The sequence below is a fragment of the Bombina bombina genome, chromosome 2 (genome assembly GCF_027579735.1).
Source record: "Bombina bombina isolate aBomBom1 chromosome 2, aBomBom1.pri, whole genome shotgun sequence".
Classification (NCBI taxonomy): Eukaryota; Metazoa; Chordata; class Amphibia; order Anura; family Bombinatoridae; genus Bombina; species Bombina bombina.
The window spans coordinates 820,185,904-820,209,832 of record NC_069500.1 but is presented as its reverse complement, the minus strand read 5'-3'; the positions used below and the strand labels follow the sequence as shown (position 1 = coordinate 820,209,832).

At 43.6% G+C, this 23,929-nt stretch overlaps 1 protein-coding gene across 1 annotated transcript in view; it reads left to right on the top strand.

The window, feature by feature from the left end:
• DOT1L (DOT1 like histone lysine methyltransferase) overlaps positions 1-23,929 on the top strand; it is a 742,223-nt gene that overhangs the window by 358,380 nt on the left and 359,914 nt on the right. The window contains exons 6-7 of the mRNA XM_053700101.1: positions 7,678-7,746; positions 9,364-9,470. Of these exons, the coding sequence (XP_053556076.1) occupies positions 7,678-7,746; positions 9,364-9,470 (176 nt within the window). The remainder of the gene's footprint in view (positions 1-7,677; positions 7,747-9,363; positions 9,471-23,929) is intronic.

The window sequence follows — 23,929 nt, the reverse complement described above, 5'->3', positions numbered from 1 at the left end:
AGGTTATCCCATCTCTCCTGAGCTTGGGGCATCCTGGGGGGGTTCCTGCTGGCGTTTATACCCTGCGCCCTGGGCACAGGGATAGTCACATAATGCAATGTCCCAAACAAGTTGCTGTCCCACAAATTCCAGTGTCCTTAAGTTCCATGGCCACACTGCCTCTCTCGTTGACACTCTGTTTAGTACCGGCTTTACCCACCTACAAACAAAGCCATTGCCGGTTTCCCGGCTGTATTCCCACCCCAGACTGTAGGTTGAGGTTGCTCAGTGGTGGGGCAGGCAAGACTTGGGTGCCCAAACTGGTGGCACCAACTGCAGGGGCGGGTATCCAACAAAGCCATTGCCGGTTTCCCGGCTGCAGGTGGAAGTTGCTCCTTGGTGGGGCAGGCAAAACTCGGGTGCCTAAACTTGTGGCACCAACTGCATGAGCGGGTACCCCCCCTGTGAGAAATAATCCGGGACGAGAAAAGGGTAGAGACCCTGCCAAGCTACTGAGGGGAGAGACTGTCTGTCTCTTCTCCCGAGAAGATCTACCGCTGTGTGTCCGCTCCATGGGAAACTGCTCTGCTGCTGGGGAGGGAGACTGACTGTCTCCTCCCCTGGGAAGGGGTTCTGCCGCTGGGGAGAGATATCGACATCCGTCTCTCCCTGCAAGGGGTTCTGCTCACCCTGTGGCTCTCTCTGCATCGGCCATTGATGGCCATGTTCGTTGGTGGGTGGGAGCTTACCAAGGGAGGCGGGTGGGCGGCCATCGGAGGGAAGGGGGGCGGGATCGATTGCGGGTGTGCGCGCGCGTGCACGGGAGCGGGGCGCGCGCGAGCGGGTGGGAACCCTACACTATGAAACAATGATGGTACTCGGTGGGAGTGAGGGTGGGCAGCTCAAAACTTTAGCAGCTCAAATGTTTAGCGATCTGGTAGGGGTTGGGGGGTTGGGGGTTGAGGGAGGGCAGCTACACTACAGAAAATAGTATTTTTTTAAAAAATAAATAAAAAAAAACATATTTCATTTCAAACTGGGCACTGGCAGACAGCTGCCAGTACCCAATATGGTGCAATAAGGCAGAGAGAGGGGGGTTAGAGAGCTGTTTGGGGGGGGATCAGGGAGGTTGGGGGCTAAGGGAGGATACTAAAGAACAGAATTATTATTTTTTTTTAAAAAAAAAACCAAAAAAACTCTTATTTTAGTACTGGCAGACTTACTGCCAGTACTTAAGATGGCGGGGACAATTGTGGGGTGGGGGAGGGAAGAGAGCTGTTTGGGAGGGATCTGGGGGTGTGATGTGTCATGTGGGAGGTTGATACCTACACTAAAGCTAAAATTAACCCTGCAAGCTCCCTAATTAACCCCTTCACTGCTGGGCATTATAAACGTATGGTGCGCAGCGGCATTTAGCTGCCTTCTAATTACCAAAAAGCAAAGCCAAAGCCATATATGTCTGCTATTTCTGAACAAAGGGGATCCCAGAGAAGCTTTTACAACCATTTATGCCATAATTGCACAAGCTGTTTGTAAATAATTTTAGTGAGAAACCTAAAATTGGGAAAATTTTACGTTTTATTTTTATTTGTTCGCATTTGGCGGTGAAATGGTAGCATGAAATATACCAAAATGGGCCTAGATCAATACTTTGGGTTGTCTACCTCACTACACTAAAGCTAAAATTAAAACTACAAGCTCCCTACATGCTCCCTAATTAACCCCTTCACTGCCGGGCATAATACACGTGTGGTGCGCAGCGTCATTTAGCGGCCTTCTAAATACCAAAAGGCGATGCCAAAGCCATATATGTCTGCTATTTTTGAACAAAGGGGATCCCAGAGAAACATTTACAACCATGTATACCATAATTGCACAAGTTGTTTGTAAATAATTTCAATGAGAAACCTAAAGTTTGTGAAAACATTTGTGAAAAAGTGAACATTTTTTTTTATTTGATCGCATTTTGTAGTGAAATGGTGGCATGAAATATACCAAAATGGGCCTAGATCAATACTTTGGGATGTCTTCTAAAAAAATATATATACATGTCAAGGGATATTCAGGGATTCCAGACAGATATCAGTGTCCCAATGTAACTAGCGCTAATTTTGAAAAAAAGTGGTTTGGAAATAGCAAAGTGCTACTTGTCTTCCCTATGGGCTACCAATCCCCTAAAGAGCGGAGCTCTGGGGCAAAGGGCTGCTGGAGCGACCAGGGGTAAAGTTAGCGGGTGTCCTGCTGTCCTGTGTCGGACCGGGAGTCCCAAGAACCCGGCCAGCCTAGGAGGGTTTTCCTGGTCATACACCAGCTCTTCACAAAACAAGTAAACAAAAGCTTCCAGAGGTTGTAGTTGCTCTGAGGAGCCCAAAACCACTGAGAAACAGGGGTGAGGTTGTAGGGGGGGGGGGTGGGGGTAGCCTTAGCTGTCTGGTATCCGTGACATCTCCACCACTCCAGTTCGGCAGACCCGGCTAGACCCTTGACAGGTCGGCCTTGGGCTGTCTGACGGTGGCCCTCCACTTCTTCATTGCTGGCAGAGGTTATCCCATCTCTCCTGAGCTTGGGGCATCCTGGGGGGGTTCCTGCTGGCGTTTATACCCTGCGCCCTGGGCACAGGGATAGTCACATAATGCAATGTCCCAAACAAGTTGCTGTCCCACAAATTCCAGTGTCCTTAAGTTCCATGGCCACACTGCCTCTCTCGTTGACACTCTGTTTAGTACCGGCTTACCCACCTACAAACAAAGCCATTGCCGGTTTCCCGGCTGTATTCCCACCCCAGACTGTAGGTTGAGGTTGCTCAGTGGTGGGGCAGGCAAGACTTGGGTGCCCAAACTGGTGGCACCAACTGCAGGGGCGGGTATCCAACAAAGCCATTGCCGGTTTCCCGGCTGCAGGTGGAAGTTGCTCCTTGGTGGGGCAGGCAAAACTCGGGTGCCTAAACTTGTGGCACCAACTGCATGAGCGGGTACCCCCCTGTGAGAAATAATCCGGGACGAGAAAAGGGTAGAGACCCTGCCAAGCTACTGAGGGGAGAGACTGTCTGTCTCTTCTCCCGAGAAGATCTACCGCTGTGTGTCCGCTCCATGGGAAACTGCTCTGCTGCTGGGGAGGGAGACTGACTGTCTCCTCCCCTGGGAAGGGGTTCTGCCGCTGGGGAGAGATATCGACATCCGTCTCTCCCTGCAAGGGGTTCTGCTTACTAGGAGGGAGGACGACTACCTCTTCTCCCAGGGGATGGCTCTGCCGCCGGGGAGAGACCCCTACTGTCTCCTCTCCCAGGAAGGGGTTCTGCCTAAGGGGAGGGAAGACGACTACCTCTGCTCCCAGGGGATGGCTCTGCCTCTGGGCAGAGAGTCCGACTGTCTCCTCTCCCTGCTCCTGGCTCTCCTGCTGGGGAGAGAGACAGACTGTCTCCTCTCCCAGGAAGGGGCTCTGTGTAAGGGGAGGGAAGAAGACTACCTCCGCTCCCAGGGGATGGCTCTGCCGCTGGGCAGAGAGACAGACTGTCTCCTCTCCCTGCTCCTGGCTCTGCCGCTGGGGAGAGAGACATGACTGTCTCCTCTCCCGGGAAGGGGTTCTGTGTAAGGGGAGGGAGGACGCTTACCCTCCTCCCTGGTTTCTTGGAGCTGTTACAGGTGCTGGGCAGAGGCCGGCGGCTCTCTGCCCTGTTGCCAGCACTTCTGCTGGGGTGGCTCCCTTGTCTAAGTCTATAAGTTCGCGGCCAGGCTGCTGATCTGTATCTAGCAGCTCATCGTCGCTTATGGTCTGTTGCCACTCACCTGAGGCCAACCTCCATGATTTCCAGAGTGCTGCACCACAGCTCCGTGCAGACTCTGTGGCATGCTGCTGAACTCGGTCTAGCAGCGTCTTGTATGCCTTTTTCAGTTCCCATTCTTGAAAAATAAGTGATACCATATCGGATACCAGCCAGGGTACCCCCGAGAGATCCAACAGCTGCTCTCGAGAGAGGCAAATGTTCTTTACTCTGTTTTGCCCAGCTCCCAAATTCTGGGTCCTTTGTCAACTTTTCCAATAGTAATCCAGGGCCGCCAAAGCCCTCTGTGGGGGAGCAATCCTCCAGCCATGGCCGTGCTTGCATAGCGAGCCATCGGAGGGCCCGGTAGCCATCCTCCACCCAAATCTCTGCCTGGACCAGTCCATCTAGTTCCTATAGCCATTCCTCCATGGGCTGCTCTCCCAGGAATGGCACTCGCAAGTCCCACCGGACCCAGTACCTCTAATCTGTGGGGAGGACCTTTTCATCACAATCCTTTTCTTGTTGAAGCCTCTCCCTCCATAGTTGCCGGCAGACAATGCTCCTCCATCTCAGCTGGTCCAGTTCAGAACCAGGACCGTCCAGCTGGGTCAGTGCCTCCTGTACTCTCATTAGGAACTCGGCTTCCATAGTTACCAGCTACTGTGGCCCTTCTCCTCTGTCAGCAGGAATCGTGTGGAAGAAGCAGATCCCACCGCTGCCACCAATGTGACGAATACCCCGACTGGGTAGCTCCGCCAAACGGGTCCTGCTTCCTCCCTGCCGACTGCAGCTATGTAGCTGGCAAGTGACCACAGTCTGTAGCCACCCCTGATGCCCAACAGCACCAGTAGTCAGGGTCCCACCCTGTGGCAGACTCCAGCTATCCAGACTAGGTTGCTCTGCCAGAGGGTCCTTCCTCTGCCTGGAACAGGCATGAATAAGGGATAATACCCGAAACGTCACCAATTTTTCTGTCTTATTATAAATAAATATAAGACTTTTTGCTGTCACCTGCCTCCTCTCTTTTTGATACTGTGTGGAACTTGGAGCAGTGGTTCCTTGGTGACGTGCATTCTATCCCAAAGTGCTGACATCTTTTGGCTTCTATAACATTCAGGTGAGACAGGAACTGATTTTATTGAAAACACACACTCCTTTTATACACACAGCTCATCTTGATAAGACCCTGGACAATCCCACTATTTTCTCGCCATTCCTTCCCCTCCAGACAGCCCGGCACCTCCATAGGAGTCACAGTCCCATATAATCCCAGTACCTAGGGGTGGCGGTTTCGGGGTGATCTCCGGCGGAAGTTAAGGGGGGGGTAGGGGTGGCCAAAACCCCCAGTTCCAAAAGGAGCTCCCCTCTGATAATTCCCCCAGCTCTTGTCCTCCCTAGGGGCTACCAATCCCCAAAAGAGCGGAGCTCTGGGGCAAAGGGCTGCTGGAGCGACCAGGGATAAAGTTAGCGGGTGTCCTGCTGGCCTGTGGCCGACCGGGAGTTCCAGGAGCCCGGCCAGCCTAGGAGGGTTTTCCATACACCAGCTCTTCACAAAACAAGCAAACAAAAGCTTCCAGAGATTGTGGTTGCTCTGAGGAGCCCAAAACCACTGAGAAACAGGGGTGAGGTTGTAGGGGAGGTGGGGGGTAGCCTTTGCTGTCTAGTATTTGTGACAATAGCGATTAGCTATCGTATATGTTTTTGGGTCACATGATATAATGGAATAGTAATTCACTTTTCAATAGGATATGCCATGAGGGTATATGTGCAAAACACTATGTATTTATAATGAGCATCATAGCAACTGTTGCTATATTACTAAGGTTACCATTTTGGCGCAATTTTTTTTTTTGAGTTTTGGGGGGTGGGGCTTAGGGTATTTAAGATGTATTGTTTGCTTTTACACTGTTTGGTCTAAGGAAGGGTTTGTGGACTTCGGAATGTCACCATGTTTTATTTAACCACAAAGATTGTTTTCACCTGAATCCAGTGAATGCAGTCCTTATTGAAGGTGTGTGTGTGTGTGTATATATATATATATATATATATATATATATATATATATATATATATATATATATATATATATATATATATATATATATGTATATGTATATGTATGTATGTATATATATATATATGTGTGTGTATATGAGATAGGAGTGAAGATTCCTAGAGCATTGCATTATGTTCCCTTAGAGTATCATTATTGCAAAAACAGACAACTGTTTACTATGTGGTTTTGTGTTTTTTTTTTTTGTGTGTTTTTTTTTGTTTTTTTTTTTTAAATGTTATATACCTGAATTCTTTAGAATAGAAAAATGTAGCATTGGATGTCAGTCTATTAGTGGCCAGTGATGGGATATAAATAATTTGTCTGCATTGCACACATATGCTAATATTTTTAATTTAACTGCATATATGTATTTCCTTTCAACTCGGGGATCAGTCTTTTTTTTAATTTTTTTTTTTTATTTGTGCAACAAAGCCTAAGCAGACTTAACTGCTTTTAAACTTTCACATGACAATGTGCTAGTTAGTATGCTGGAATTTGAATTGCACAAACTATACACTTCAGTCCATCTAAGGGCCTCCAGATTTATCGGAGTGATTGACTCTTACTTGGGCTTGAATACTTAGCCATCACTCCGGTGGAAAGGCAATCCATTGTGTACAGTATGCATCCAGGGATTTGCTTAAACGGTTGCTTTTTTCCCCCAGATGCAAAATAACTTTCCAGATTTTCTGAGAAATGGGCACTTTAACCTCATTTCAAGCTTTTTCAGAAACTATTTTAATTCAGGCACAATTTATGCAGTGCCTTTAGTAGGAGAGGGGCACGTGTTCTACTCACATGTTTTCATTACTCTCAAGAAAACAACAATTTTTCATGCCAGTTCTGAACCTTGGGCCTCTTCTTAAAGTTTGTCAAAAACATCTTTGTCAAGATATCTCTGCATTTTGAAATGTCTTTTTTAAGATGAAGCAAAGGAAGGCGTTAATTACACTGCTCCTTTTTAAGGTTGGATTTTCTAATATTGCTTCATAAGTTTACATTCAGGGCTCATGACCTGGCAAAAACTATACATATCTACACCATGACCTCAATATGACCATTAGATGTTTTAGGTGACTTAATAGCGGTATATAACACCTTGATCTCAAGTCTCTATCTTGACTTATTCATTGAAGTCTTTAAAGGTCATCTTCCCAGGTCTTTATTTATGGTGGTTTTCTAGTCTGCAGTTGTGCAATTATACTCTTAACATCTACATAAAGTCAAGAGATTCTGTAAGTTTTTACATCTATCAACATGACTTATGCTGGTAATTTACCAGTTTTCAAGGTTACCATTTCCTTATGCTGCGGAAGCTTCACGGAGACTGCATCTTGCCAGCTCTGGGTCAGTTGTGCAAGGTGCCTACATCTCTACATGGTTTTGATTCTGCTGAGGACTTTCTTGGTATCAAATGTTTTACAAAGGATTGTTCTTGCTGCTGTTGAACCCCACATATAGGTGTTTGATTTTTGGGATGGATATATCTATCTTCTTATGCTGTCACAAACATAAATGATTAATCGAAATTTTCTTCTTACAGTTAAAGGACATATACATTTGAATGTAGATAATTAAAATATACTTGTGTTTTTGAGAAAAACTTTTAATAAGTTGTGACTCACTGAGTAGTACTGAGTCAGTTGGCATGGGCGTTTTGTGTAAAGATATCTTCAGACCGGTATTATTTTAGAAGCTTTTCTGGAAACACAAGTATATTACAAAAATACTTCTACTCAAATGTTAAAAGTACTGCTGTGTGGGTTCTCTGCCACCCACTCCCCGCCACTCCAATTTTTTTTCCCCCCGTATGATATTTTAGTTGATCTACATATGTTGTATTACTATTGTTTTCTTACTAGTCTTACCATTTCCATAGGTGGCAGAATTGTATCCTCCAAACCATTTGCACCTCTGAACTTCCGTATTAATAGCCGAAACTTGAGTGGTAAGTTTTTTTGGATTTTGTTCTTGGGACTCTCTTAAAGGGACAATGTACTGTGATTCTTCAAACCCCCCGCTCCCATTTAATGTCTTCTCAGTGATCTGTTTTACTTAATGGAGTGTATTAAATTTCTCTAAAAATACCTCCATTAGCTTTATTTTGTCATTTGAAATAGCTTTTATTTTCCTGTTGTATTTCCACCTATACTGAATATTTCTATGCTATAATTTCTATAAATCTATTTCTATAAATCGCCCCGTGGAGGTGGGACAGGCAGATACTAAAATGTTAATTTTCCATTGGGTTGTGGTTAGTTAGCAGAGCTATTTCATATACAAAAATATGCATAAAGAAGCAATTTCTCATACATTTTAAGCCGAAATCCATTGCACAGTACAATGTCCCTTTAAATTTTGCTAACGTCGCCTAATCGGTATATACTTAAAGCATTGCGTAAGTCAGCTTTTAATACTCTAATTTAGGATATCAGCAATGCATGGTTTTCAAAAGATTTTTACAACCATTAAAAGGTGTGAAAGTAACTGAAAATGTGTAAAACTAGTACAGTTCGGATGGGAGGGGTAAGTCTCCCCACGGATGAAAAAAAGAAGAAATTGATATAATCCTGTCAAGGCTTTTTCTAGGTCGGTATTCTATGGAATTAATGGTATATTTTTCTTTTGTGAAGATAGTACACACATGGTTTAATTCTCTATAAAACCATGTTTTTTTACGATGTCCAAGAGGAACAAAGCAAAGGCAAGAAAAGCAACTATAGTCTAGGGGTCTGCAACTTCTTATGAGGTGTGTGTTGAAGTAACACTTTAAACTGATCTGGCATACCAGCCTCAACTTTCAAATCAGGTTTGATGATTAATAATTAAAAATAAATAAAAAATGATAAAGAATAAACATCAGATCAGTCCAGAACCCCGGCTCACACTTTTAGTGCTATATTTACCTCCGATATCTAGCCCTGTAAATGGAGCATGTGCACGGGGTGAGAAAAAATTCCATTGGCACAACAAATATTGAGCAATAGATTAAATCTGTACTATAGAACATGGAGGCAAGACTTTAGAATCAGTCATTGTAGTTAAAGTGAATGTAATGTTTAATGAATGAGTGTCCAAATTTTTTAAAATACTATTATAAACAGGAGCACTTTTATTCATTAAACTTTAAATTGCAGCATTTTTTGTTACTTAACTTTTCTTTAGCAAAAACGGACCGGCGATCCCCCACAAGCTTCTCATGCTGTACTTAGCATATCAATGACGAAACCAGCTTCCTCCAATCACGGCGTGGCCTCACAAGATGGACACTCTGGCGTGCACGCTGTGATTGGAGGAAGCTGGTTTCGCCATTGCTGAGGTAAGTACAGAGGAGCTGCGGGCGGGGGATCGCCGATCTGGGTTTGCTAAAGAAAAGATAAGTATTTTTAAAAATACGCTGCAGTGTAAAGTTTAATGAATGAAAGTGCCCCTGTTTTTAAAAGGATTTTTAAAAACCGGGCACTCATTGATTTAACTTTACATTTACTTTAAAGGATGGGTAATGTGGATAACCTATGAGAAGAAAATATTTATGCTCCTACAATTACTTCTTTGTCCTCCTTAGACATTGGCACTATAATGAGAGTTGTGGAGCTTTCACCACTCAAAGGATCCGTTTCCTGGACCGGAAAGCCTGTCTCTTATTATCTGCACACTATAGACCGGACCTTAGTGAGTATTTGTTCCACCATTTCCATGATACCTCATCTATTTGCATTACTTAAAAGGGACACTAAACAGTTTGTCCTTTTAAACCAAGTACACTATAAATATTTTTAAAATTAAAAAAAAATTAATCTTGGTTGCTTCAATTGGTTTTCAATAGCCAAACCTCACCCACTTGTTTTATTTGGAGGAGTCAATCTGGGATTCTGTTTGTAGAAAACAAACCTAGCCACTGTCATAATGTTAGTATAAAGTGCATTGTAGCAGGCTTATTTGCAGCATGCATTTCCCCTTCTGAGAATTAGAAAATCCATAATTATCAGGAGAAACTACATGAAAAGGATGCAAAATAATGAAAGCATAATACCAAGTTTTTTTTTGTTTTGTTTGTTTTTTATGCAGAACTTAACATTTTATGTAAAAATATCAAGTTGCTTATTGGTCCTTTAAAGGATGATTCAGATAGGGCATGCAATTTTAAACAACTTTACAATTTACTTTTATCAAATTTGCTTTGTTCTCTTGGCATTCTTTGTTGAAAGCAAAACCTCATATGCTAATTTCTAAGCCATTGAAGCCCACCTCTTATTTCAGTGTATTTTGACAGTTTTTCAGTTATGTAGTGCTAGTTCATGAGTGTCATATAGATAACATTGTGCTCACTTCCTTGGAAGTTATTAGTCAGCGCGGATTAGCTAAAATGCAAGTCTGCCGAAGGAACTGAAATAAGGGGGCAGTATGCAGAGACTTAGATACAAGGTAATCAGAGGTAAAAAATATATTAATATATCAGTGTTGGGATTGGGTAATAAACGGATTATCCATCTTTTTAAACAATAACAATTCTGGAGTAGAGGGTCCCTTAAAATCCTGCTGTCTATTAAGAACATCTTGTATAGCATTAGTAGTATTCCTTTAGTTCCCTTGCCGCCTCAAGATTTATGGGGCACATAAAGGGCAGTTGTAATACATTTCCTTCATTAGTTTTAGATTTGACAAAGAATGTGGAATTAACATATTTTCTCTTGTTAAGTGTGTTCAGTCCACGGGTCATCCATTACTTATGGGATATATTCTCCTCCCCAACAGGAAGTTGCAAGAGGATCACCCAAGCAGAGCTGCTATATAGCTCCTCCCCTCACACGTCACATCCAGTCATTCTCTTGCAAGTCTCAACATAGGAGGTCCGCGAGAGGAGTGGTGTTTTATACTTAATTTATTTCTTCAATCAAAAGTTTATTTTTAAATGGCACCGGAGTGTGCTGTTTTTTCTCTCAGGCAGTATTTAGAAGAAGAATCTGCCTGCGTTTTCAATGATCTTAGCAGACGTAACTAAGATCCACTGGATGTTCTCGCACATTCTGAGGAGTGGGGTAACTTCAGAAAAGGGAATAGCATGCGGGGTCCCCCGCAAATGAGGTATGTGCAGTAATATTTTCTAGGAATGGAATTGACTAAGAAAACACTGCTGTTACCCATATGATGTAAGTACAGCCTTTAATGCAGTAGTAGCGACTGGTATCAGGCTGATAAATGTATGCGCAGTTGAGTTATTTTCTAGGGAATAGAATTTGAATGAGAAAATACTGTTAATACTGAAATAAATGTATGAGCCTTAACTGCAGTAGAAGCGACTGGTAGCAGGCTTAGTGATAACTTTGCATAACACTGGAAAGTTGTTTTTAAAACGTTTACTGGCATTTTATTCGTTTTGTGAGGTACTTTGGTGATAAAGCTTTTTGGGCATGATTTTTTTTCCATATGGCTAACGTATATTTCTGCATAGAAACCGTTGTAACAGGTCTCCCACTGTTGTAATATGAGTGGGAGGGGCCTTTTTTTTTTTTTTTTTTTAGCGCCTTGTTGCGCAGTTAAAATTCTTGCACAGTCTTCCTGCTTCTTCCTCCTTGATCCAGGACGTCTCCAGAGGGCGCAGGGGTTTTCTAAATTCATTTTTGAGGGAGGTAATCAGTCACAGCAGACCTGTGACAGTGTGTTTGACTGTGATAAAAGCTTTAAATCTTAAATTGATTATCCGTTTTTGGGTATTGAGGGGTTAATCATCCGTTTGCTAGTGGGTGCAATCCTCTGCTAAATTCATACATTTACTGTTAAAATTGTTGGCTATAACTGAATTAGTTCATTGTTATTTCAACTGTGACAGTTTTTTTGTGTTTTTAAAAGCGCTGCAGCGTTTTTTCTATTGCTTGTAAATTTATTGAAAGATTTTTTCCAAGCTTGCTAGCCTTCATTGCTAGTCTGTTTAAACATACAGATGAATCTGCTTGTTCATTATGTTTAAAAGCCAATGTGGAGCCCAATAGAAATATGTGTACCAATTGTATTGATGTAACTTTAAATAAGAGTCAGTCTTTACCGGTAAAGAAATTATCACCAGACAACGAGGGGGAAATTATGCCGCCTAACTGTCCTCACGTGTCAGTACCTTCGCCTCCCGCTCAGGAGGTGCGTGAGATTGTGGCGCCAAGTACATCAAGGCCCTTACAAATCACTTTGCATGATATGGCTAATGTTATGAAAGAAGTATTATCTAATTTGCCTGAGTTAAGAGGCAAGCGCGATAGCTCTGGGTTTAGAACAGAGCGCGCCGATGACACGAGAGCCATGTCCGATACTGCGTCACAATTTGCAGAACATGAGGACGGAGAGCTTCATTCTGTGGGTGACGGATCTGATCCGGGGAGACCGGATTCAGAAATTTCAAATTTTAAATTTAAGCTTGAGAACCTCAGTGTATTGCTAGGGGAGGTGTTAGCGGCTCTGAACGATTGCGACACGGTTGCAATCCCAGAGAAATTATGTAGGCTGGATAAATACTATGCGGTACCGGTGTGTACTGACGTTTTTCCTATACCTAAAAGGCTTACAGAGATTATTAGCAAGGAGTGGGATAGACCCGGTGTGCCTTTTTCCCCTCCTCCGATATTTAGAAAAATGTTCCCAATAGACGCCACCACAAGAGACTTATGGCAGACGGTCCCTAAGGTGGAGGGAGCAGTTTCTACTTTAGCCAAGCGTACCACTATCCCGGTGGAGGATAGTTGTGCTTTCTCAGATCCAATGGACAAAAAATTAGAAAGTTACCTTAAGAAAATGTTTGTTCAACAAGGTTTTATATTACAGCCCCTTGCATGCATTGCGCCCGTCACTGCTGCAGCGGCATTCTGGTTTGAGTCTCTGGAAGAGGCTATTCGCACAGCACCATTGGATGAGATTATGAACAAGCTTAAAGCCCTTAAGCTAGCTAATGCATTTGTTTCGGATGCCGTTGTGCATTTAACCAAACTAACGGCTAAGAACTCCGGATTCGCCATCCAGGCGCGCAGAGCGCTATGGCTTAAATCCTGGTCAGCAGATTTAACTTCTAAATCTAAATTGCTTTATATTCCTTTCAAAGGGCAAACCTTATTCGGGCCCGGCTTGAAAGAAATTATTGCTGACATTACTGGAGGTAAGGGTCATACCCTTTCTCAGGACAGGGCCAAATCAAAGGCCAAACAGTCTAATTTTCGTGCCTTTCGTAATTTCAAGGCAGGAGCAGCATCAACTTCCTCCGCTCCAAAACAGGAAGGGACTGCTACTTGTTACAGACAGGGTTGGAAAGGCAACCAGTCCTGGAACAAGGGCAAGCAGGCCAGAAAACCTACTTCTGCCCCTAAGACAGCATGAAGAAAGGGCCCCCTATCCGGAAACGGATCTGGTGGGGGGCAGACTTTCTCTCTTCGCCCAGACCTGGGCAAGAGATGTCCAGGATCCCTGGGCGTTGGAGATCATATCTCAGGGATACCTTCTGGACTTCAAAACTTCTTCTCAACAAGGGAGATTTCATCTGTCAAGGTTATCAACAAACCTAATAAAGAAAGAGGCATTTCTACGATGTGTACAAGACCTCTAAGTGATGGGAGTGATCCACCCGGTTCCGCGGACGGAACAAGGGCAAGGTTTTTACTCAAATCTGTTTGTGGTTCCCAAAAAAGAGGGAACCTTCAGGCCAATCTTGGACCTGAAGATCTTAAACAAATTCCTAAGAGTTCCATCGTTCAAAATGGAAACTATTCGAACCATCCTACCCATGATCCAAGAGGGTCAGTATATGACCACAGTGGACTTAAAGGATGCCTACCTTCACATACCGATTCACAAGGATCATTATCGGTACCTAAGGTTTGCCTTTCTAGACAGGCATTACCATTTTGTAGCTCTTCCCTTCGGGTTGGCTACGGCCCCGAGAATTTTTACAAAGGTTCTGGGCTCGCTTCTGGCGGTACTAAGACAGCGAGGCATAGCGGTGGCTCCGTACCTAGACGACATCCTGATACAAGCGTCAACTTTTCAAAATGCAAAGTCTCATACAGAGATAGTTCTAGCATTTCTGAGGTCGCATGGGTGGAAAGTGAACATGGAAAAGAGTTCTCTGTTCCCACTCACAAGGGTTCCCTTTCTAGGGACTCTGTAGAGATTCTAGGGATTCTGTAGAGATGAAGATTTACCTGACGGAGTCCAGGTTATCAAAAATCCTAAATGCTTGCCGTGTCCTTCATTCCATTCCAAACCCATCAGTAGCTCAGTGCATGGAAGTAATCGGCTTAATGGTCGCGGCAATGGACATAATGCCATTTGCGCGCCTACATCTCAGATCACTGCAACTATGCATGCTAAGTCAGTGGAATGGGGATTACTCAGATCTGTCCCCTTTACTAAATCTGGACCAGGAGGCCAGAGATTCTCTTCTCTGGTGGTTGTCGCGGGTTCATCTGTCCAAAGGAATGACTTTTCGCAGACCAGATTGGACGATTGTAACAACAGATGCCAGCCTACTAGGCTGGGGTGCAGTCTGGAACTCCCTGAAGGCTCAGGGATCGTGGACTCAGGAGGAGAAACTCCTCCCAATAAACATTCTGGAATTAAGAGCAATATTCAATGCTCTTCTAGCTTGGCCTCAGTTAGCAACACTGAGGTTCATCAGATTTCAGTCGGACAACATCACGACTGTGGCTTACATCAATCATCAAGGAGGAGTTCCCTAGCGATGTTGGAAGTCTCGAAGATAATTTGCTGGGCAGAGTCGCACTCTTGTCACCTGTCAGCGATCTACATCCCAGACGTGGAGAACTGGGAGGCGGACTTTCTAAGTCGCCAGACCTTTCATCCGGGGGAGTGGGAACTTCACCCGGAGGTGTTTGCTCAACTGATTCTTCGTTGGGGCGAACCGGAGCTGGATCTCATGGCATCTCGCCAGAACGCCAAGCTTCCTTTTTACGGATCCAGGTCCAGGGACCCGGGAGCGGTGCTGGTAGATGCACTAGCAGCCCCTTGGGTTTTCAACATGGCTTATGTGTTTCCACCATTTCCGTTGCTACCTCGACTGATTGCCAGGATCAAACAGGAGAGAGCATCGGTGATTCTGATAGCGCCTGCGTGGCCACGCAGGACCTGGTATGCAGACCTAGTGGACATGTCGTCCTGTCCACCATGGTCTCTGCCTCTGAGGCAGGACCTTCTAATTCAGGGTCCTTTCAACCATCCAAACCTAATTTCTCTGAGGCTGACTGCATGGAGATTGACCACTTGATTCTATCAAAGCGTGGTTTTTCGGAGTCGGTTATTGATACGTTAATACAGGCTCGGAAACCTGTTACCAGAAAAATTTACCATAAGATATGGCGTAAATATTTATATTGGTGTGAATCCAAGAGTTACTCATGGAGTAAGGTTAGGATTCCTAGGATATTGGCTTTTCTACAAGAAGGTTTGGAAAAGGGTTTATCCGCTAGTTCGTTAAAGGGACAGATTTCTGCTCTGTCTATTCTTTTACACAAACGTCTGGCAGAGAATCCAGACGTCCAGGCTTTTTGTCAGGCTTTGGCTAGGATTAAGCCTGTGTTTAAAACTGTTGCTCCTCCGTGGAGCTTAAACTTGGTTCTTAAAGTTCTTCAGGGTGTTCCGTTTGAACCCCTCCATTCCATTGATATTAAGCTTTTATCTTGGAAAGTTCTGTTTTTGATGGCTATTTCCTCGGCTCGAAGAGTCTCTGAGTTATCTGCCTTACATTGCGATTCTCCTTATCTGATTTTTTATTCAGACAAGGTAGTTCTGTGTACTAAACCTGGGTTTTTACCTAAGGTTGTTTCTGACAGGAATATCAATCAAGAGATTGTTGTTCCTTCATTGTGTCCTAATCCTTCTTCAAAGAAGGAACGTCTTTTGCATAATCTGGACGTAGTCCGTGCCCTGAAGTTCTACTTACAGGCAACTAAAGATTTTCGGCAAACTTCTTCTCTGTTTGTCGTTTATTCTGGTCAGACGAGAGGTCAAAAGGCTTCGGCCACCTCTCTCTCTTTTTGGCTTCGTAGCATAATACGTTTAGCCTATGAGACTGCTGGACAGCAGCCTCCTGAAAGAATTACAGCTCATTCCACTAGAGCTGTGGCTTCCACCTGGGCCTTTAAGAATGAGGCCTCTGTTGAACAGATTTGCAAGGCTGCAACTTGGTCTTCACTTCATACCTTTCTCCAACATAGGTGTGTCCGGTCCACGGCGTCATCCTTACTTGTGGGATATTCTCTTCCCCAACAGGAAATGGCAAAGAGCCCAGCAAAGCTGGTCACATGATCCCTCCTAGGCTCCGCCTACCCCAGTCATTCTCTTTGCCGTTGTACAGGCAACATCTCCACGGAGATGGCTTAGAGTTTTTTAGTGTTTAACTGTAGTTTTTATTATTCAATCAAGAGTTTGTTATTTTGAAATAGTGCTGGTATGTACTATTTACTCAGAAACAGAAAAGAGATGAAGATTTCTGTTTGTATGAGGAAAATGATTTTAGCAACCGTAACTAAAATCCATGGCTGTTCCACACAGGACTGTTGAGAGCAATTAACTTCAGTTGGGGGAACAGTGTGCAGTCTCTTGCTGCTTGAGGTATGACACATTCTAACAAGACGATGTAATGCTGGAAGCTGTCATTTTCCCTATGGGATCCGGTAAGCCATGTTTATTACGATCGTAAATAAGGGCTTCACAAGGGCTTATTAAGACTGTAGACTTTTTCTGGGCTAAATCGATTCATTATTAACACATATTTAGCCTTGAGGAATCATTTTATCTGGGTATTTTGATATAATAATATCGGCAGGCACTGTATTAGACACCTTATTCCTTAGGGGCTTTCCCAAAGCATAAGCAGAGCCTCATTTTCGCGCCGGTGTGGCGCACTTGTTTTTGAGAGGCATGGCATGCAGTCGCATGTGAGAGGAGCTCTGATACTTAGAAAAGACTTTCTGAAGGCGTCATTTGGTATCGTATTCCCCTTTGGGCTTGGTTGGGTCTCAGCAAAGCAGATACCAGGGACTGTAAAGGGGTTAAAGTTTAAAAACGGCTCCGGTTCCGTTATTTTAAGGGTTAAAGCTTCCAAATTTGGTGTGCAATACTTTTAAGGCTTTAAGACACTGTGGTGAAAATTTGGTGAATTTTGAACAATTCCTTCATGTTTTTTCGCAATTGCAGTAATAAAGTGTGTTCAGTTTAAAATTTAAAGTGACAGTAACGGTTTTATTTTTAAACGTTTTTTGTACTTTGTTATCAAGTTTATGCCTGTTTAACATGTCTGAACTACCAGATAGACTGTGTTCTGAATGTGGGGAAGCCAGAATTCCTATTCATTTAAATAAATGTGATTTATGTGATAATGACAATGATGCCCAAGATGATTCCTCAAGTGAGGGGAGTAAGCATGGTACTGCATCATTCCCTCCTTCGTCTACACGAGTCTTGCCCACTCAGGAGGCCCCTAGTACATCTAGCGCGCCAATTCTCCTTACTATGCAACAATTAACGGCTGTAATGGATAATTCTGTCAAAAACATTTTAGCCAAAATGAACACTTGTCAGCGTAAGCGCGGCTGCTCTGTTTTAGATACTGAAGAGCATGACGACGCTGATATTAATATCTCTGAAGGGCCCCTAACCCAGTCTGATGGGGCCAGGGAGGTTTTGTCTGAGGGAGAAATTACTGATTCAGGGAACATTTCTCAACAGGCTGAACCTGATGTGATTGCATTTAAATTTAAGTTGGAACATCTCCGCATTCTGCTTAAGGAGGTATTATCCACTCTGGATGATTGTGACAAGTTGGTCATCCCAGAGAAACTATGTAAAATGGACAAGTTCCTAGAGGTGCCGGGGCTCCCAGAAGCTTTTCCTATACCCAAGCGGGTGGCGGACATTGTTAATAAAGAATGGGAAAGGCCCGGTATTCCTTTCGTCCCTCCCCCCATATTTAAAAAATTGTTTCCTATGGTCGACCCCAGAAAGGACTTATGGCAGACAGTCCCCAAGGTCGAGGGAGCGGTTTCCACTTTAAACAAACGCACCACTATACCCATAGAGGATAGTTGTGCTTTCAAAGATACTATGGATAAAAAATTAGAAGGTTTGCTTAAAAAGATGTTTGTTCAGCAGGGTTACCTTCTACAACCAATTTCATGCATTGTCCCTGTCGCTACAGCCGCATGTTTCTGGTTCGATGAGCTGATAAAGGCGGTCGATAGTGATTCTCCTCCTTATGAGGAGATTATGGACAGAATCAATGCTCTCAAATTGGCTAATTCTTTCACCCTAGACGCCACTTTGCAATTGGCTAGGTTAGCGGCTAAGAATTCTGGGTTTGCTATTGTGGCGCGCAGAGCGCTTTGGTTGAAATCTTGGTCGGCTGATGCGTCTTCCAAGAACAAGCTACTTAACATTCCTTTCAAGGGGAAAACGCTGTTTGGCCCTGACTTGAAAGAGATTATCTCTGATATCACTGGGGGTAAGGGCCACGCCCTTCCTCAGGATCGGCCTTTCAAGGCAAAAAATAAACCTAATTTTCGTCCCTTTCGTAGAAACGGACCAGCCCAAGGTGCTACGTCCTCTAAGCAAGAGGGTAATACTTCTCAAGCCAAGCCAGCTTGGAGACCAATGCAAGGCTGGAACAAGGGAAAGCAGGCCAAGAAACCTGCCACTGCTACCAAGACTGCATGAAATGTTGGCCCCCGATCCGGAACCGGATCTGGTGGGGGGCAGACTCTCTCTCTCTTCGCTCAGGCTTGGGCAAGAGATGTTCTGGATCCTTGGGCGCTAGAAATAGTCTCCCAAGGTTATCTTCTGGAATTCAAGGGACTTCCCCCATGGGGGAGGTTCCACAGGTCTCAGTTGTCTTCAGACCACATAAAAAGACAGGCATTCTTACACTGTGTAGAAGACCTGTTAAAAATGGGAGTGATTCATCCTGTTCCATTAAGAGAACAAGGGATGGGGTTCTACTCCAATCTGTTCATAGTTCCCAAAAAAGAGGGAACGTTCAGACCAATCTTAGATCTCAAGATCTTAAACAAGTTTCTCAAGGTTCCATCGTTCAAGATGGAAACCATTCGAACTATTCTCCCTTCCATCCAGGAAGGTCAATTCATGACCACGGTGGATTTAAAGGATGCGTATCTACATATTCCTATCCACAAGGAACATCATCGGTTCCTAAGGTTCGCATTCCTGGACAAACATTACCAGTTCGTGGCGCTTCCTTTCGGATTAGCCACTGCTCCAAGGATTTTCACAAAGGTACTAGGGTCCCTTCTAGCTGTGCTAAGACCAAGGGGCATTGCTGTAGTACCTTACTTGGACGACATTCTGATTCAAGCGTCGTCCCTTCCTCAAGCAAAGGCTCACACGGACATCGTCCTGGCCTTTCTCAGATCTCACGGATGGAAAGTGAACGTGGAAAAGAGTTCTCTATCCCCGTCAACAAGGGTTCCCTTCTTGGGAACAATTATAGACTCCTTAGAAATGAGGATTTTTCTAACAGAGGCCAGAAAAACAAAACTTCTAGACTCTTGTCGGATACTTCATTCCGTTCCTCTTCCTTCCATAGCCCAGTGCATGGAAGTGATCGGGTTGATGGTAGCGGCAATGGACATAGTTCCTTTTGCGCGCATTCATCTAAGACCATTACAACTGTGCATGCTCAGTCAGTGGAATGGGGACTATACAGACTTGTCTCCGAAGATACAAGTAAATCAGAGGACCAGAGACTCACTCCGTTGGTGGCTGTCCCTGGACAACCTGTCACAAGGGATGACATTCCGCAGACCAGAGTGGGTCATTGTCACGACCGACGCCAGTCTGATGGGCTGGGGCGCGGTCTGGGGATCCCTGAAAGCTCAGGGTCTTTGGTCTCGGGAAGAATCTCTTCTACCGATAAATATTCTGGAACTGAGAGCGATATTCAATGCTCTCAAGGCTTGGCCTCAGCTAGCGAGGGCCAAGTTCATACGGTTTCAATCAGACAACATGACAACTGTTGCGTACATCAACCATCAGGGGGGAACAAGGAGTTCCCTAGCGATGGAAGAAGTGACCAAAATCATTCTATGGGCGGAGTCTCACTCCTGCCACCTGTCTGCTATCCACATCCCAGGAGTGGAAAATTGGGAAGCGGATTTTCTGAGTCGTCAGACATTGCATCCGGGGGAGTGGGAACTCCATCCGGAAATCTTTGCCCAAGTCACTCAGCTGTGGGGCATTCCAGACATGGATCTGATGGCCTCTCGTCAGAACTTCAAAGTTCCTTGCTACGGGTCCAGATCCAGGGATCCCAAGGCGGCTCTAGTGGATGCACTAGTAGCACCTTGGACCTTCAAACTAGCTTATGTGTTCCCGCCGTTTCCTCTCATCCCCAGGCTGGTAGCCAGGATCAATCAGGAGAGGGCGTCGGTGATCTTGATAGCTCCTGCGTGGCCACGCAGGACTTGGTATGCAGATCTGGTGAATATGTCATCGGCTCCACCTTGGAAGCTACCTTTGAGACGAGACCTTCTTGTTCAGGGTCCGTTCGAACATCCGAATCTGGTTTCACTCCAGCTGACTGCTTGGAGATTGAACGCTTGATTTTATCGAAGCGAGGGTTCTCAGATTCTGTTATCGATACTCTTGTTCAGGCCAGAAAGCCTGTAACTAGAAAGATTTACCACAAAATTTGGAAGAAATATATCTGTTGGTGTGAATCTAAAGGATTCCCTTGGGACAAGGTTAAGATTCCTAGGATTCTATCCTTCCTTCAAGAAGGATTGGAAAAAGGATTATCTGCAAGTTCCCTGAAGGGACAGATTTCTGCCTTGTCGGTGTTACTTCACAAAAAACTGGCTGCTGTGCCAGATGTTCAAGCCTTTGTTCAGGCTCTGGTTAGAATTAAGCCTGTTTACAAACCTTTGACTCCTCCTTGGAGTCTCAATTTAGTTCTTTCAGTTCTTCAGGGGGTTCCGTTTGAACCCTTGCATTCCGTTGATATTAAATTATTATCTTGGAAAGTTTTGTTTTTAGTTGCAATTTCTTCTGCCAGAAGAGTTTCAGAGTTATCTGCTCTGCAGTGTTCTCCTCCTTATCTGGTGTTCCATGCAGATAAGGTGGTTTTACGTACTAAACCTGGTTTTCTTCCAAAAGTTGTTTCTAACAAAAACATCAACCAGGAGATTATCGTACCTTCTCTGTGTCCGAAACCAGTTTCAAAGAAGGAACGTTTGTTGCACAATTTGGATGTTGTTCGCGCTCTAAAATTCTATTTAGATGCTACAAAGGATTTTAGACAAACATCTTCCTTGTTTGTTGTTTATTCCGGTAAAAGGAGAGGTCAAAAAGCAACTTCTACCTCTCTCTCTTTTTGGATTAAAAGCATCATCAGATTGGCTTACGAGACTGCCGGACGGCAGCCTCCCGAAAGAATCACAGCTCATTCCACTAGGGCTGTGGCTTCCACATGGGCCTTCAAGAACGAGGCTTCTGTTGATCAGATATGTAGGGCAGCGACTTGGTCTTCACTGCACACTTTTACCAAATTTTACAAGTTTGATACTTTTGCTTCTTCTGAGGCTATTTTTGGGAGAAAGGTTTTGCAAGCCGTGGTGCCTTCCATTTAGGTGACCTGATTTGCTCCCTCCCTTCATCCGTGTCCTAAAGCTTTGGTATTGGTTCCCACAAGTAAGGATGACGCCGTGGACCGGACACACCTATGTTGGAGAAAACAGAATTTATGTTTACCTGATAAATTACTTTCTCCAACGGTGTGTCCGGTCCACGGCCCGCCCTGGTTTTTTAATCAGGTCTGATAATTTATTTTCTTTAACTACAGTCACCACGGTACCATATGGTTTCTCCTATGCAAATATTCCTCCTTAACGTCGGTCGAATGACTGGGGTAGGCGGAGCCTAGGAGGGATCATGTGACCAGCTTTGCTGGGCTCTTTGCCATTTCCTGTTGGGGAAGAGAATATCCCACAAGTAAGGATGACGCCGTGGACCGGACACACCGTTGGAGAAAGTAATTTATCAGGTAAACATAAATTCTGTTTTTCAAAATTTTACAAATTTGACACTTTTGCTTCTTCGGAGGCTGGTTTTGGGAGAGAGGTTCTACAGGCAGTGGTTCCTTCTGTTTAATGTTCCTGCCTTGTCCCTCCCATCATCCGTGTACTTTAGCTTTGGTATTGGTATCCCATAAGTAATGGATGACCCGTGGACTGAACACACTTAACAAGAGAAAACATAATTTATGCTTACCTGATAAATTTATTTCTCTTGTAGTGTGTTCAGTCCACGGCCCACCCTGTCTTTTTGAGGCAGGTTCTAAATTTTAAATTATAACTCCAGTCACCACTACACCCTATAGTTTTTCCTTTCTCGTCTTGTTTCGGTCGAATGACTGGATGTGACGTGTGAGGGGAGGAGCTATATAGCAGCTCTGCTTGGGTGATCCTCTTGCAACTTCCTGTTGGGGAGGAGAATATATCCCATAAGTAATGGATGACCCGTGGACTGAACACACTACAAGAGAAATAAATTTATCAGGTAAGCATAAATTATGTTTTTCATTGCCTTTCTAAATGATAAGAAGTATTTTTATTATTAAATAATGAGTAATCAAAGAATTTCAAAGCCAGATTTATTAATAAATAAACTATTAGCAGTGTTGTGTTGTTTTTTTCACAAAAACAAAGATTCTGTTAAATCAGAAATCCCATTTTTTTATTTATATATATATATATATATATATTGTCATTTTACTGTGTGCGCCTTTAAAGGAATATGAAACCCACTTTTTTTTCATGATTTAGATAGAAGTAAATTAGAAAGTTTTAACTCAAATGCTCTATTTAATTTGTTTTGTTCTCTTGGTATCTTTTGTTGAAAAGGATACCTGGGTAGGCTCAGGAGCTGCAGGTGGCTGCGCATATTTGCCTCATGTTATTGGCTCACCCAATGCTTTCAACCAGCTCCCAGTAGTGCATTTCAGCTGCTTCAACAAAGGATACCAAGAGAATGACGCAAATTAGATAATATAAATAAATTGGGAGTTGTTTAAAATTTTATTCTGTTTGAATCATGAAAGAAAAAAAATGTGGTTTTCATGTCCCTTTTTAAATGTTTCTCCAAATTGGGAATATCTTCCTCTTTGCTCACCTCAAGTTCAGACTTTTTTATTTTTATTCTTTTATTTAATATTTTATTTATGTATTTTTAAACATAGCTGTCATTACATTTTTTTAAAGAAGTTTTAGCTGCACTGGACACTTTTCAGAACCAATTAAAATGTTCTTATATCCTGTTCTATAATTCTCACTATTGTACTGTATTATGTACAATACATAATGTATATAAATATGCATTGCATGAAAAAAGTTTTTTTTTTAAAGCATTTACCTTTTCAGTTTTTAAGCTAACTTTGCAAATCTCGATCAGTCTAACATGTTTACCTTATTTTCTTTTTTTGTGGTTAGTCAAGATGTAAATGAGCATGCCGGACAGATAGCTCGGCGTGCTAAGGCACTGTTGCTGAGCTCTGTAGCAACCCAAGGGTTGCAGGTTCGATACCCGGCGAGGTCCACTCAGCCTTTCATCCTTCTGAGGTCGATAAAATGAGCAGCGACTTGAGACCCTTACGGGTGATTAGCCGCGCTTTACAAGTACCCAGTACATACATACACCTGCACTGGTCTAAACAATCAGCGTAGAATATAGAAGAGTCCAAAGGGGAAAAAACACAATTTGTACATTGTGTCAACTATGCCTAAACTTTCATTGTACTGTATTATGTACAATACATAATGTATATGAATATGCATTGCATGAAAAAATGTCTTATGCTTCTTTTAAATCTGTTCAATGAAACATATTGCATGAAACTCTGATTAGTGAAAGCTGTTTGAATTGATCAAGCAAGCATAATAAACATTTCTGATACTCCAGTATCCCTGGTTGCACTATCCTTGGAAAGGGCAATCCTTCACGTGCACAGAAAGTTTCCTGTTTGTTTTTGTGGGAATGCATTTTACAAGTTGTTTGACTGCTGTAAATGAGCTGCAGGATTTTTTTTTTATATATATATTACTAATATTTGGTACAACACAAATCTGTCTTGT